Source organism: Drosophila bipectinata, chromosome 3L, assembly GCF_030179905.1.
Source record: "Drosophila bipectinata strain 14024-0381.07 chromosome 3L, DbipHiC1v2, whole genome shotgun sequence".
Taxonomy (NCBI): domain Eukaryota; kingdom Metazoa; phylum Arthropoda; class Insecta; order Diptera; family Drosophilidae; genus Drosophila; species Drosophila bipectinata.
In genome coordinates, this window is record NC_091738.1 from 20,817,852 (window position 1) to 20,832,780 (window position 14,929).

Genomic DNA, 14,929 nt, shown 5'->3' on the forward strand with positions numbered 1-14,929 from the left:
TCTGTACTAAGTTTCAGCTTTCTATCTTCAAAAACACGAAAGTTGGGTGATTTCCGATCGTTCAGTTATATGGCAGCTATAGGATATAGTCGGCCGATCCCTATGAAATTTGGCATGTCGTAATGGTTTGCCAAAAATAGCTCTCGTGTCAAATTTGAACTCTCTAACTCTAAAAACACCAAAGTTATACCATTTCCGATCAATCAGTTATATGGCAGCTATAGGATATAGTCGGCCGATCCCGGTCGTTCCGACTTATATACTGCGTGCAAAGGAAAGAAGGGTGTGTGCAAAGTTTCAAGACGATAGCTTCAAAACTGAGAGACTAGTTCGCGTAGAAACGGACAGACAGACAGACGGACAGACAGACGGACAGACGGACAGACGGACAGACGGACATGCTCATATCAACTCAGGAGGTGATCCTGATCAAGAATATATATACTTTATAGGGTCGGAGATGTCTCCTTCACTGCGTTGCACACTTTTGGACAAAATTATAATACCCTCTGCAAGGGTATAAAAAATGGCCAAACATTGATTGAGAGGAGGCAGTAAGTGGAAATTGGTTGGTAATTACGTGATTAGAAAGGGGCGGTGTTCATTGCCTAATTGATTTCAAATAATTAAAAATAGAGTGTGTTATTAGGTCTAGACTCTAGCTAGCTGGATTCTAATTCAAACCTTACCTTGATTAGTTTTCATTTTTGCCATCTTTCTCTCTCTGCTCTTAACCTTCTTCATGGACTGATTCTGTTTGTCTTAGAAAAGCGAAATATTTAGCATCGAAACTCCGCCTAGGCACGCGAAAGACTCACATAATTCCCGCTTGATGTGGGCCAACTCCCTAGCATTGAGCAATTTCACTCCAGACGGCTTTAGATTTCGGCGTTTCTTGAATTTCTCTATCCTATTGGCCAAGTTTCCCGGATACAAATCATCCTCAGTCTTTTTGTTCATAGCTTCGCTCAACCCTTTCTGACACTTGAACTCATCCCGATTTTGATTTGGAACCGTGTTCTTGGGCCCTTCAGACCATAGACCACAATTAGTAACCCTGCTTTCTTTCGCTCGAAGCCGTTCGAAAAGTTGGCAAACCAGGCTCCTCACTTCCTCTCGGAGCTGGGCCGAAACTAGAGAACTGGGAGCCCTCTTGCTACCAATCCCCTCATTATCATTCTTATCGTCCTGACTGCTAAGGTGATACTTATTGGATTTCGTCTCCTCCTCGTCCTGGCATGACTTGTTACCTACGAGTAGGATAGGGATGATTGATGTGCTCCGATAACACCACCCCACCCGCACGTTGAAATTCCAATCAGTTTGCGCATTAAAGCAAAATATTTACAAAATATCTCGAAGGTAAATATTCCTCAGGTCCCAAGCATCCCACTCACCTCCTGTCTCCAGTTGCTTTTGGTGCTTGTCCGACTTTTGGCCGCCTTTCGTCTCGTCGTCCTGCGCTGAGGACGCGTAGCTTCTGTGCTGCTGCATCTCGTGTCCTGGTCGTAGGTGCTGCAAGGAGAACGGTAGGAGATTATTGGCAAATTAACATTAATGACTCCATTTGGCATTATTGATTGCGGCTTGAACTACCTAAGGGTCGTGTGCCTGAAAAGGAGCCCTCAGTAGATAATACCCATGAAGGGAAATTATAAGCCGACACCATCTTAGAGTATAAAGATTATATCATAAGGCGCCTTCCTTAGAGTGCCCCTCTGCTGTGCGTAAAATTTAATGAGCTTTGAATAAAAATAAGCAATTCGAATACGCTTTAAAAAAATATGGTTTCATGCGCAGAATAAAAGAGCCAACTGGGCGTATGATTGATAAATATATGGAACATAAATCATACGCACTGTTGGCTTATCACAACGTTAAGGCCACTCTTGATGGAATTTAACTATTTAAATGTTAAATTCTTTCATGCAAAATGTATGAGGACTTTAAGCTCCACCCTAGTACACTTTATTTTTCTCTCTGACTAACTCTCCCTTTTTTTACATTTTAGACCAGAATTCTTTGCATGTTTTAGCCCAACCTAATTAAGTTAAAATGCTCCCCAGTGGAATCACGTGCTCCCCATAAAGACAGCCAACAACGACAATGTTCTGGCAGTCAGAACTGAGTTCTGTCAAAAAAACACCCGGAAAGGAAATGGAAAATAGGATGCGTAAATACAGTTATTGTCAAGCCCCCTCCCGGATACCCACACAGTTTACGTGTGGATGTGAGGACTTAACCCACAATTCGGTCTCCGATTTCCACCTTTTTCCGACTTGTTTTTTGGTAACTCTCCTCTTGCAGCCACGTTGCGTATGAGTAATCACACACGCAAGCACTCAGGGGAGGGCACAAATGGGCCAAGGAAATCGAAACTGTAACCGTTTACCTTGTTAGAGCTCCGACAAGGTGGCTGGGGAGGAATTTAAAGTCCCGAAATTGTCAAGAGTGTCATATTTGAAAGTGATAAGAATGCGAGAGGAATTTTAAACAGAAGACCCTTGTTTAAATTGAAAGAATTCAACGCGTCCGTACGATTTTGATATGAATATTTGAAAAGCGTGAAGCTCGAAACCAATTGTGAGCTTCAAAAAATGTAGCCTACTTTCGATTGAAAATTTAATATGCCAATGTGTGTTTAATGTTTAAACCACCCTCGCTCTTTAAGCCCGAAAACAACATTGCATGATTTTAGGTGCATATGTTTTGAGACTTTGTGGGAGTTGTGGTCCAACTCATGTGGTATGCATGTGCCGGCCGCCGCTTTCAACTTTTACTGATTGGATTTCGCGCTCGACTCCAATCAAGCGCTTCAATAATTCAATAGGCGGGTCCGCCCCGTAAACCGAATGAAAAATGTAGCAAACTCGCATGCGGCCCCCGAGTAATTGAAATTTAAATGGCAAATAAATTTTCTAGTCCTGCCCGACCGGGCCATATATCAAATTTTGTTTTTTGGCTTTGCCGCAGAAACTTTTCGTGATTTGTTGCTGCGCATTATTGATGGACTCTAGACGCCTGACAATGCGATAGGACGTTTCTGACAACTACTAGGACAGTTGGCGGGTCAGCCAGGCAGTCGAGAAGTTCCACAATGCGATGCCGCAATTCCACAGACGTCGCACAAATCGAGTTTCTGCAGGGCAGGCCAAAGTTATGGCCCTCGACGAGCTGTCAGCCAGCATCAAATGTTAAAAAGTTGCCCCAGAGCCATTTGCACCGAGCCAAATGAAACATTAGGCGGAGCATAAATTTAACAAGCTCCGACAGTCCGAAGCCCGCCAAGCATAACATCTCCGTGTTAGCCCAAGAGTATGCCACACTCTGCCCCGCTCGGCGATGGGAAAACTTTTACGATCGTCCAAATAAATTGAAATCGCAGCCAAACACAGCTCGGCTCAGCTTCGCTTAGCTCAAGTTGGCTCAGCTTTTCCCGGAGATGAAAATGAAAATGTAATTTCATAAATTACACCTGCTGTTTTCCGCTGCCAGATAATACGAAAGTTGCGGCCAAGGGACTGCCGCAACTTGAGTCAAATCACTTTAACTTAACTTGTGTTCTGGGGCAGTAATTTAAAGTAGAAAGGGCCAGACACTCCAAGCCAGGAGCTGCGAGGCAGGAGCATGCAAACATCAGCAGCCTTGGACTTTGGCGGCGACATGTTGCAGCAATTGCCTCTTAATGAGGCCGACAATGTGGCCACGTGCTCAGCATAGGAGTAGGTTAAAGAAAAACACAGACAGGACAAAGGATTACACTGTGAAAAATAATATAAGAAGATATAAGAAAAGCTAGGATAGACCTCTTTCAATTATAAAGGTATGAAGTGCACTTTCTGTAAGATATTCTATTGACTGTCTGTTCAAATACCATTTTAATAATATTTTTAGAAACTTTTTATCCAAGTGTCTTAGAAATTGAAACCCTCAGACAAGAAGGCTGAAATGACAAAGGCAGCCACTTGGAATAGTTCAGAGGAAGAGCAAGGAAGGGGCCATAACAATAAACAAAGCCAGCCGGGTGACATCCTACTTGGTTCCCCAAATCTCATTCGTCGGGAAATCGCAAAGGCACAGCCTTCCATTAAAGATACAAAATAAAATTACCCAGTTTCTTGTAATTTGCATAATATTTTCATTACTCTCAACTTTTTAAGACGCCCTCTGAATGCTTCAAATTACTTTTCATATATTTCTGAAGCCATGTCGGGCCATTTAAAGAGTGTAAAAAGTTGGGGAAAACTTTGCTGTAAAATTCTAAATTGATTGAAATTAAATTTTAAGAACCCCGTATGAAAAGTTGCTGTTTGCGGAAGTCATGCAAGCTGAAAAGTTCTGAAACAGGAGAATCCTCTGGAGAAGGGCTGAGAAGTCCTCGTCTTTTACTCCTTTGTTCTTGGCGTGTCAAGTGTTGCATTCCTGGGCAGAAAGCCAAGCGCAGCCCGGCACAAAGCATATTGTGCTTAGGCGCGTTTGATTGTCTCTGAATGAGCTCGTTAAGCTCGGGCAAATAGAATAATGAATCCCATCAACGCAATTTGTCAGTCTTCAGGATGAATGCAATTGAAGGTTCGCGGGGCTCTGATACTTTATGGGCTGGTCATAAAACACCGAGTCCTGGCTTGGAATTGCAAAGCAATTTGTTATTTAGCCATCGAGGCCGACGGCCATGTATCATAAAAATAATACGAGTGAGCACCGAGGAAATGAGATTAGCGGAACGACATCCAAGGATCGACAGGATGAGATGAACAGTACATGGTAACAGGCATCCGAACCGACGTCAATAAATTTCTATAAATATATTAAAAGGAAAGGAGAGCTAATAAATTAGACACATGCTCAGCGGGCATGGTTTTTTCGTTCTTTGTCAGACAGAGAATATATTTGCCAGAAAACGTTTTCTGCAAGTAAATATTTAGCTGAGAGGAGGAAAAGATTGGTAAACAAGAGGAACACCACCACAGACAGGGGACTATCAGAAATCAGCAGATACAGAGAGAGAAAAGCTGAAAGAGACTAGCCAGACAGACTAAAATTAGTGTGTGCTTCGCGTATATAGTGATATATACTCGCACAGATAAAAGATACACACCGCACCGAGAACACAAAATGGAAATAGATATTTTTCACTTCTAGGAAAGAGAGCTGCCAGAAATTTGTCGCCACAGTCATAATTCCAAGACAACCATCTAGGGGGCCTCCATAGCAGACATATTGGCTAACTAACTCGAACATGTCAGTAGAAATTTTCCAGACGCTAGTTCGGATAATGAAATGTGGCTGACGAGAGCAAAGTTTGGCTATTTACCCAAACACTCACGGCCTGGTCTTGGGTCATTTCATTTCTGAAGTTCCCTCCTCCGCTCCCAGAAGAGTTGGCCAAAAAGTGTGTGAGACTGTGGGATGGGAGTTTTATAAGCCCATTTGTAAGCGTTTTAGTTCGGTTTAAATGCATGTTATGGGAATTGTTTAGCTTTTCTGGGGAATTTTCATTCAAATTGCGTATACGCAATGTTACGTATACGTGTGCATAACTTTAGCTCGGGGCTTTGTTTGTTTATTCAGCCAATTTTGGTAATGGAAATTCGCTTGAAGATAATAAATGAATTGCACTTCTTTCATTGGTTCAATTAGTATAAGATTCGGCCGGCGTGGGGGAGGAGCAGAGCAACACACGTCAGTCACGCAGTTAATTAATAATGTGGCAGTAATAGAAAATTCAGGTTAATTAAGCTTTAATTGTAATTGCAAAAGGGATGCCAAGGCAAGGCAAAGGGGAAGGGAAAGGCGTATTCCCCAAGGCCCGCACGGTCCCTTCTCATTTGCAACTTTTCTGTGTTACTGTGCCCTGGTGGAGCCTGAAGGCATCCCTGCGAAATTCAATTACAAAAATTCCATATTCATAGGGTCGTCTGTGGCCTCAGGTGATAGACTGCCATCAGTAAATAATGCACACGGACAACCAATGGACAGGTGGGCAGGCTCCGACTGAAACTGGATAGAGCTGCAACAAATTGAGCCAATAAAGCCCCCAGCAATCTCCTACAAGCCCCACAAAATAGCAACCCATAAACTCGTGTGTTGGGCACATAACCGCATCCAAAAATCGGGCGTTTGTAGTCCAAGGAAGTTGGGAGAACCATAAAACCAACTCGGTAATTGCATTACTCACTCAAAATAATGGCTCATTAGCTCGGGCCAATGTACGAATACGTTCAGCTATGCTGGAAGCTCCTCGGCTCTAATTAGTGACTACAATATCCAGCAAAGTCCTGTCAGACTTGGGATGGAGACGCCTGAAAAGGGAGGAAGACTTTCCCCAAAAACAAGCCTTTGAGTTCCTTTGCTAAAAATACATTAAGTTCCTCCATGAAACCTACTTGCCCTCCAAGGAGACGGGAAAATGCAGCTGCCAACGTCTAAGAAAGCCTCTCCAAAAATTTGTTCCTTTACGTTCTTCCCAGAGAGGACGTTGAGCTGCTCTGAAATGCAAAGTAGGAGAAAGTACGTGCGCCTTCAGCGAAAACATCTTGGCCATGTGCATGAGCAATTTCCAGAACACGGCCTTGGCCAAGTAATTTTAATTTTAATACAATTAACACTAGCAAGGGGCGTTAAAGTCAGAGGAGGGAAAAGGGCCGACCGCGGGCCACGCCCCAATGCCTATCGAAAAAGGCCCGAGGCCACATCCCATTCTAATTAGCCGACTACAAAAAGGGCCAGAAAGAAAACCACGTGTTGAGAGGTCCATTGACTGTGAAACCGCATGAACCACAAGTCCTTTTTACGACAAAACTGAACTGAGAAATGGGGTAGTAAAGAAATACGTCCTTTTTTAAGAACCTGCTAGCTGTTTCCCTGTAACAAAATATTTTGATGCAAGAGAGTTTCAACAAAAAACTCGCAAAGTAAACAAGTAATTTTTGTGTTATTTCTAAATATGCCAGAGCATCGCCAAAGGCTGCATTCTAAGCTGAGTTCCCAGAGTTAGAAGCTTCTGCTTTCGAGCTCCTATATCCAGAGGTATTATATTGCTAAGTGGATATTAGGCAAGCCCGTGCCAGGAGTGGAGCACGAAAAAAAAATTTATGTAGCTCATTTTTGAGGCTAGCCGCTGTGCCTGTGGAGCGCAACTAAATTTGCATATAATAGGAGAATTGGCGCCTCAAACAGGGCGAGGACGACAACAAGCGCCAAACAGGGAGCAGCTGACACTCGATTCTGGCCGGAGCACTTGGGAACTGGGGACCAGAGCTCTCCCAGGGAGCCCAGGACATGGCCTGAATTAGTAACGAACCTTTTATGCGGTTCACTCTTGGCAGGCTACCTCGGGTCGTCTTTGTTAAGCCCTTAAATTGTCTGGAATTTATTCAAAGATTGGGCCGCAGATAGAGTTCTGTAAGTGGCGAAGACCGCAAATATTTGCTAAATAAATTAGAGCCACTTTCCTCCGCCGGCTGTGGGTTTCTCCTCCCTGTTTGTCGAACGAATTATGACGGTTTTTGAGTCAATACCTTTAATCAAAAATCAGTGCACAGATAAGAGGTGCCCAAGTGGCTCTCCGCAGCCGACAGCATTGAAATACTTTGTGGGGCAGTTCAATGGCAGTCGTTGCCTTTCCCCTCTTGAACGCATTACATTTAATTGAGTCGATTCTATAAATAAGGCAAACAATTATTTGTACTGGCTGCTGGTCGTGTGGCCCGTCAAATCAAGTGAGTTATGCGTGGAAAATGGAGCATTTATATGCGAGCACATACAAATTCATTCAGCGAGTGCCGATAAGTGCTCGTATCAGAAGAGCGCCACAAACTGATAACGAAAGGAACGGGGTAAAGTGTGCACTGCTGGGTCCCCTGGCGCTTACAGCTTAACCTGCTCTGAAATAGTTTTGGGGATTAGATTACAAGTGTGGGATTTGGATAGGGGAGAAAGGGCTTCCGACCACTTGTATCTATTAGATACACATGCAGCCCGGCTTGGCGCAGAGTCATTAGATAAACATCAAAGCGAACATTGAAACCGACAAGTTGCGGGGCGTGTAGGGTGGCGCCCTTGCCACACCAGAAGTCAAGTGCAGAGCCATGGCCGGGACACGCAGAGGCTAACTCGGGCAAACTTATATTACTATTTGGCTACCAGGCCCAGAGATGCGAAGAGATAAACATAAATGTGGATACACTGCGATTAAATCGTAGGGTTTATTATATTTACTTGCTGAGTGGTCTAAATGGGTCAATGGCTTGGCAAAATGGATTATTCGTAAACTGAAAAAAAAGTCTTAGAATGAATTAATCTATTTAATAATCTACTAGACATGGTTCTTAATTAGAGCTACACAACCATACTCTTAAATGTTATATATAATTTACAAATATTTGTTATTAAAGAACACTACTTTTTCTCAAGTGTTAGGTTAATGTTTGGCCACAAGTTCATGCTTATAGCTATTTGTCAGCAGAACAATGTTACGACCAAGTTATGCCGGCAATTTCGAAGGCATAACTTTAAGTTTTGCTGATGAAGCGGCAGTGACAGGCCTAATGAGGTCCCACTAGTTGGCAACATCGACTAGGCCTCCGCAGCACACGATGGCATTAATTACGCGTATAATCAGGACCTCTTCTCGACGCTCCCGACAGAATTAGGATGTATGCCAACTACACGCCCTGCATATATGTATGCAAATATTTCTGCAGCGTCTGGCTGGGAAATTTGCTTTTCGGTTCTCCCTGATAGCTAAGCAAAGATTCCGCAGCACTGATAAATGTGCGAAAACGTGCACAAGTTTGCAAGGAAAAGCCCTGCGGAGAAGGATAATGGTCTGGTTGGGTGGGCGTTGGGGAAAATCTGCTCCTACATACAACATGCAGATTTTCTGCGGCTCGAATGTTTGTGCAAGGGTTAAGTCGAAGGCTTCGAGGAGACTTTAAGGTGAAAGCACGGAAAAGTTACTGATCAAACAATAGTTAATGACGGTTAAGAGGTAGATTCAAAAAGTTAGAAAGTAAAGGCTATAATAGGAGGGGGACCTGCGGCTGAGAACTAGAACTGAAAAGTTGCAAATGCGGTTGGGATTATGATTTAAATCAAAAGATGTCACTGCGATAAAAGGTAAACTTTTAATAAATGCAGAAAGTCAAATGAAGACAGTGGATAGAGCACTGGGAAAAACCAAATTTAAACTGATTTTATAGACAGTAATAGACAGATTTAGTTGCATTTTGTGGCATTAGATCTCCTGAAAATAGAGTCAAGGTAGTTTACTTTAAAGCTTCAACTGAGTAGATTAAAATTTTATCTTGAGAAATGTACGTGCAAGGCCCAAGAATACTATGAAAAGTGTAACGAATAAGCGGGAAAACTTGCACAGCAGAAAAGTGAATTTTAAGTCTCGCTTACTAAGCCTGATTTAATGAGCAGCTTTGCAAAGAGTTCCATTTCCCATGCACCAAATGACCATAAGCTCTGGCTTAAAGCCGCTGACCTTTCGCTGCATTATGTACGACCTGGTCGGGTTTACTGTGGATATGATGAATTCCATTTGCATAAATATTGCGTTGTTTTTGTTTGCCAGTCCATCGGGCTTTATGCACACGGTGTCTGTGTTTGCTCGCACACACACTCTTGCCCAAACAGAGCCCGTTGCAGAGCCCGAATCATTGCACTCGCACATTTAATCAAATATAAATTGATCCCCCATCCGTGCAATAGCCAAAAACAAAATAATTGTTTACCGAGAAAGTAAATTCATATTAAATTTTACAACTGAGGGCGCAGGAATAGTAACGATACCAGCTATAACGGGTATATCTGGCAAACTGTGCGAAACATATACAGTGGTTCACAGCTTATTTCAACCAAGGTCTTTTTGTAATTTAAAAAAACGGAAAAAAATAAACTTTATTTCAACAAAAATTATTAAAAGTCCGTCTTTAGTACAATTTAGGTACAACAATTTTTCTGATATTTTTCAACAAATAAAAGACTATATATTAACGAAATTTGAGAGCTTGGCCCAATTCGAACGGATTAAATCCATGTCGTGTTTTATGGATAAATAGTTTAAAGATAAATTTATATAATATTTTATATTACAACCCTTTTAAGGAACCGTTTAAATCATTCTTGATTGACGATTTTTTGACCATCTTTTTTTTTTAAATATATATGGTGTACTATATACTATATATATTAGATGAATAATATTTTCAATAAGCTGATTCTCAATATTTTTCAAACCGGCTTTAATATAATTTGTACAGGTCTTTTAAACCATAAATAAATGGTGCTTGAAATAAGCTGTGAGCCACCATACTTTTAGATACATATATGTATATGAAAATAATATATTAAAAAAACTCTGTTTATGGGATTGTAACTTTTTGTTATTTTTTAAACCATTTCTTATTTGTTTATAATTTATTTATTAACTTTTTATACAAATGTAACCAAATGTTCTTTTCTTTAAATACTTTTTTTTAAGGAAATAAGTTTCTAAATATATTCAAAATGTTGTCCTGCCACAGGACAATGTACATGTACACATGTGTTCAGTATTTACAAGAACGTGCCACACCCCGGAATGCTTTGGGCGGAGGAAACAGGAATAAAGCAAAACAAATGGCAACACAATGCACAAAAACCCGAATTCGAGGGCAAGCCAAAAATCCCATTGAAAAGGAAATGCTGGAAAGAGCTGAAAAAAGGATTTTGGCTCCGAGAGGGGAGCCAAATAAAGGGGAGCCTGTACGTTCTGCTTCTGTCTGTACGGGTGTGTGCGTATTGTGCGGCAGACCAAATGGCGCCAATAAAAGTTTCTGTGCTTTGAAAAACAAAAGAGGAGATGCCCCCCAAAAATGGCACAAATCCCTGACTCTATTTTGCAACTTTTTCGCAAGGCCTTAACTTGCAGGGAAAAAACCGAGTCATGGCAATTGGAGCGTTTAAAGCGAAGAGACTATGACACGTTAGGACGCCAAAGTAGAACCGAATCCGGGTCAAGTAGGTGACTTTGCTTTTGACTTTTGTGTGTTTAGTTTGACAATCAATGGTGTTGCTTTTTGTTCCCGGCTCGCCTTAATCAGGCTGGAGAGAAAACAAAAGAGCAAATGCAAATTCAAAGACATACGAGCAAATAACCTGATAAAAAGTAAATAATCTCGTCACGAAATCCCACCATTTCTCCCGCCGCCATCAACACCCACTGGGCTTGCTCCGCTCTCTGGGCAAATACGCGTCAAAAGCTCCAAGCCAGCCCGGCACTGTGGCACTCGAGTCGAGTAAATAGCGGCGTATTTAATCATTTTCTATGCAAATCAAGTTTGTCAAAAGAGCAATAAAAATAGAAACAGAAATAGGAATACAAATATAAATACAAATTAAATAGAAAGAATAGAAGCCGATTGAATGCGTTTTTTTCGTCATAGCTGAAAGTCTGCGTCATAAAAACTTAACGGGTATTAGCTGGAGATATAGGAAGTCTACCAGATAATGACTAATGACATTTTTCAAAAGAAACTATAACTAATAAACTTTTAGAAGCTTTGGGGGGTAAACTTTAAAGTTTTTTGTAAGCAATAGACTCTTGAGGACTTTTTTACTTTATATATTACTATTATTTTTACGAGTTATTTGTTGCTGCTGACTAATTTCAAACAATAAGCTGATAAGCATTCTCCAGTCGAGTAAAACAAAAATCTCACGAGGCATCGTTAAAATGATTCATCTAATTAATAAAATCATTGACCGACCTCAAGCCTGAGACAAGTGCTAAGAGCGATCTCAGGTTTCAGAGTCCCAAGCCAAAAAAACAAAGAGGAAAACTTCAACAAACACTCATCTATCAGAGCCCCATAGCCGCCCCTCCCATCCATCATGTCATGTGATGATAAACATTTTTGACAGCTGTTTTTGTTATTTCTTGCCCTTTTTTGCGGAGGGAGATGCGCAGGTGCCAAGTTCAACGGAGCAACAACCACAGCTCTGGATGGAGCTTGAAGCTCCACGTGGAGAGGATCCGGGAGAGCCAGTGCATAAAACTCGAAATGGAGTTTGCACAGCCAGAAGCAGGCCGAAAGAGCTTGTAATCGGGCCGGCCATATGTGCTTTTTAAATTGTACATACATTTAAACGAATATGGGGAAGATGTATATTTGTTTATTTGTGCTTGTATTTTTGGACTGGTTCTTTGCATAAATTTTAATAATTCGGAACATCCAAAATGTGCCCACACCAGAAATTGGACAAGACACAGCAAACATGTTGGCATTTCGCTGTATGTGAGTGTAAGACCCTACATATGTTCCGATACAACTGCGGTGGAAACGGAATAGCTAGCCAACTTTAATTGGACTGTCAGAAAGTTTGTTTTTAATTAAAAACGAAAAACTTTAAACATGAGTAGTTTTATTTTTCATTTATTAGTTTTCAGGTTTATATTAAAAGTCTGTTTATTAGAATTTTTTATTATTAAACTCCTAATATCTTTACCGCAATTGTGGGTACATATGACACGCCTTTATATTCACATGTGAATAACAAGTGCGTGTATTTTTTTATAGATTCCAATACCACGATGACAGCTGCTCCCCCGGAGCGCGACTTTCTGGCTGGTTTCTGTCCTCGGTACTTACGCAAAACTAACACATATAGAGTAATATATTAATAGGACTCACCAGGGCAAAGGTCGTCACAGGAGCCAGGCGCAGGGCGAGGAGATTCCGGTTGCGCGGAGCGGTCGATGGACGCAGGAGCAGCCGGAAGGCGCTGACCGCGGCAGCCTTATTTCTGGACATTCTGGATTGGCACTAGGAATCCTTATACGAAACTGGTTCTAGGACTCGAACACTACAGAACTAGGCACTCTCACTACCACAAGAATATCTATTCCCCTTTTTTCTCTTTTTTTTTTTTGATCACAGCAACGTGGCTAGGGTATGAATCACAAGAACACTGCTCCGGATGATTAAATCGAATATTCCACCAGCCTGGGCCCCACTTGGTCATGAACTACACTTGCACCTCTTGTTGCTGTTACTCCTTGTAAAAATATTTGATAAAATAATTTAAAAATCAAAAGAAATAGCCTTAGACTAACTAATCACGATATCGAATTTTTGGAAAGTTTCCGCGAACCAATTTTGAATTCGCGACGGGTATTTCGGCGATGTTTTGCATCCTCGGAACTGGAAATCCTTCGATCGAAGAACGCGAAATGCCAAAATAATTAATCAATTAACCCACGCTGCTATCACGCCAATCTTATCACAATAATTTTGACTTTTACATGGTTTTTTGTTGTATTTTTTTTTTTATATTTTGAATTATAAAACAAAGTGTTTGTGTGTGGGAAATTTTTCCGAAAATAGTGAATTATATATTTTCCCTGAGTACAAAATGCAACAAGCCTCAAACAACAACAACAAAGTTACAAAGTAGCAAAAACAACAAGCGGGCGCCAAAAAGGTGGAAAAATGGGGAGACGCAAGTAGAGAGAATTACCGGTTTTTTCAGAGGCTTTTATTTTTTTGTTTTTTTTTTTTTATACGCGGCACATAAAGGGAATACACGGCGATTAGCACAAGAACTTCTATATATTCTGCACAAATATATAGCATATGTATTTATCGTATGAGAATAAATAATTAGGCGGCTTTAATTTAAGCTTTCGTCTCCTCTTACGTAGCTCTCTCTCTCTTGCTTGGCATTATTTGCGCCCGGGCCCCCGTATTGGGTTTTATTCTATTTAATGCCGGCTATTGTAACACGCGATATGGCAATTGGCCTTTAATGCCGTAGTACCTGTTAGCACGTGCTATATTATATAGACACTATATATTCTACATTTAATTATAACCGGCGCGCTATTAATAAGTTGTACCTTAACAACATTGTCTAGAATAATTGCTCATTATTTCTCGGAACTTACACCCACTGTATTATAATAAAATTTATATATAATTTGTTGATAATTATTTATTTTTAAAAGAAAACAAGCACACAAATAGCGCGGGTCGAGCTCTGTGGGGGAAAAACGTCCGACGCACACCAGATTCGACTCACTGTTTCCGACTGTTGAAACAGCTACCCCCATTTTTAGCCCCACCGATAGAGCAGCCACTTTGGCCTTTTTCCAGGGCTAGCGAATGAGGTTTAAGGTATTTTTTGGTATTTTCCCGACGTCTGGCAACGCGGTAAGGGTGGCGTTGCCGGAAAATTACACCATATTTCTTACGAGATTTGAAAAAAAACGTTATTTTGAATTTGGATTAAAAAATAAGAATAACAATAATACATGAGAATTTTAACATTTTCATTACTGATTTTTGCTTAAAATTATTATGTTTGACGGTGTTTTTAAAACTACCCAAAACAGCAAATGCGGCACCCTAAAGTGATATGAAAGAGAAATTTAAGTGGAAGTGATTTTTATAGCACCCCTGAATATCATTTATTGATGATAAATCCATAAGAATACATACAGCCGTATATTAGTATATTTTATGTGAAATATGTTCATAAATTAATTTTATTATTGGTACTTATCGTGTTGTCGCTTTTCATATTCGATATTAATATCGATGGGTATTCTTTTCCAAACATCGATACATCGGTAAGCATCGATATATCCTCTAGTGTAGAAGAACTTGCATATAAATAGACCAAGCAATCGTTTTCTGGTCAGTTGGTTGTGAGCCTTGCGGCTTACATCAGCTCCCAGAATGAAAATTTATTTTTGAATTCTCATTTTACCTTTTAAATGGGTTCTTATACAATTAGTATTTTTTTTATTTTCATAAAATATTTAAAAATTAAATGATAGAAATGAAAGTTAGGAAAAGAAATTATATTTTATGGTTTATATATGACCTTAAAATAAAAAATAAATAATATTTAATGATTTTAATAATAATGATAATAT

General features: G+C 40.5%; 1 protein-coding gene across 11 annotated transcripts in view; it reads right to left on the reverse strand.

Annotated features, from left to right (window-relative positions):
- MCU (mitochondrial calcium uniporter) overlaps positions 1-14,085 on the reverse strand; it is a 43,731-nt gene extending 29,646 nt beyond the window's left edge. For 3 of the 11 annotated variants that reach the window (XR_011442683.1, XM_070279635.1, XM_070279631.1), the window contains exons 1-5: positions 13,106-13,364; positions 12,684-13,047; positions 1,398-1,515; positions 819-1,250; positions 690-761 (exon numbers count right to left, since the gene is read on the reverse strand). Coding sequence is in view for 10 of the 11 variants with exons in the window: in XM_070279635.1 (XP_070135736.1) it covers positions 690-761; positions 819-1,250; positions 1,398-1,515; positions 12,684-12,803 (742 nt within the window). In the remaining variant the exon portion in view is untranslated. Of the gene's footprint in view, positions 1-689; positions 762-818; positions 1,251-1,397; positions 1,516-12,683; positions 13,368-13,936 lie in introns of those variants that run through there. The other 8 variants (XM_070279638.1, XM_070279637.1, XM_070279640.1 and 5 more) reach the window with 6 other exon arrangements.
- Positions 14,086-14,929: the final 844 nt, after the last annotated feature.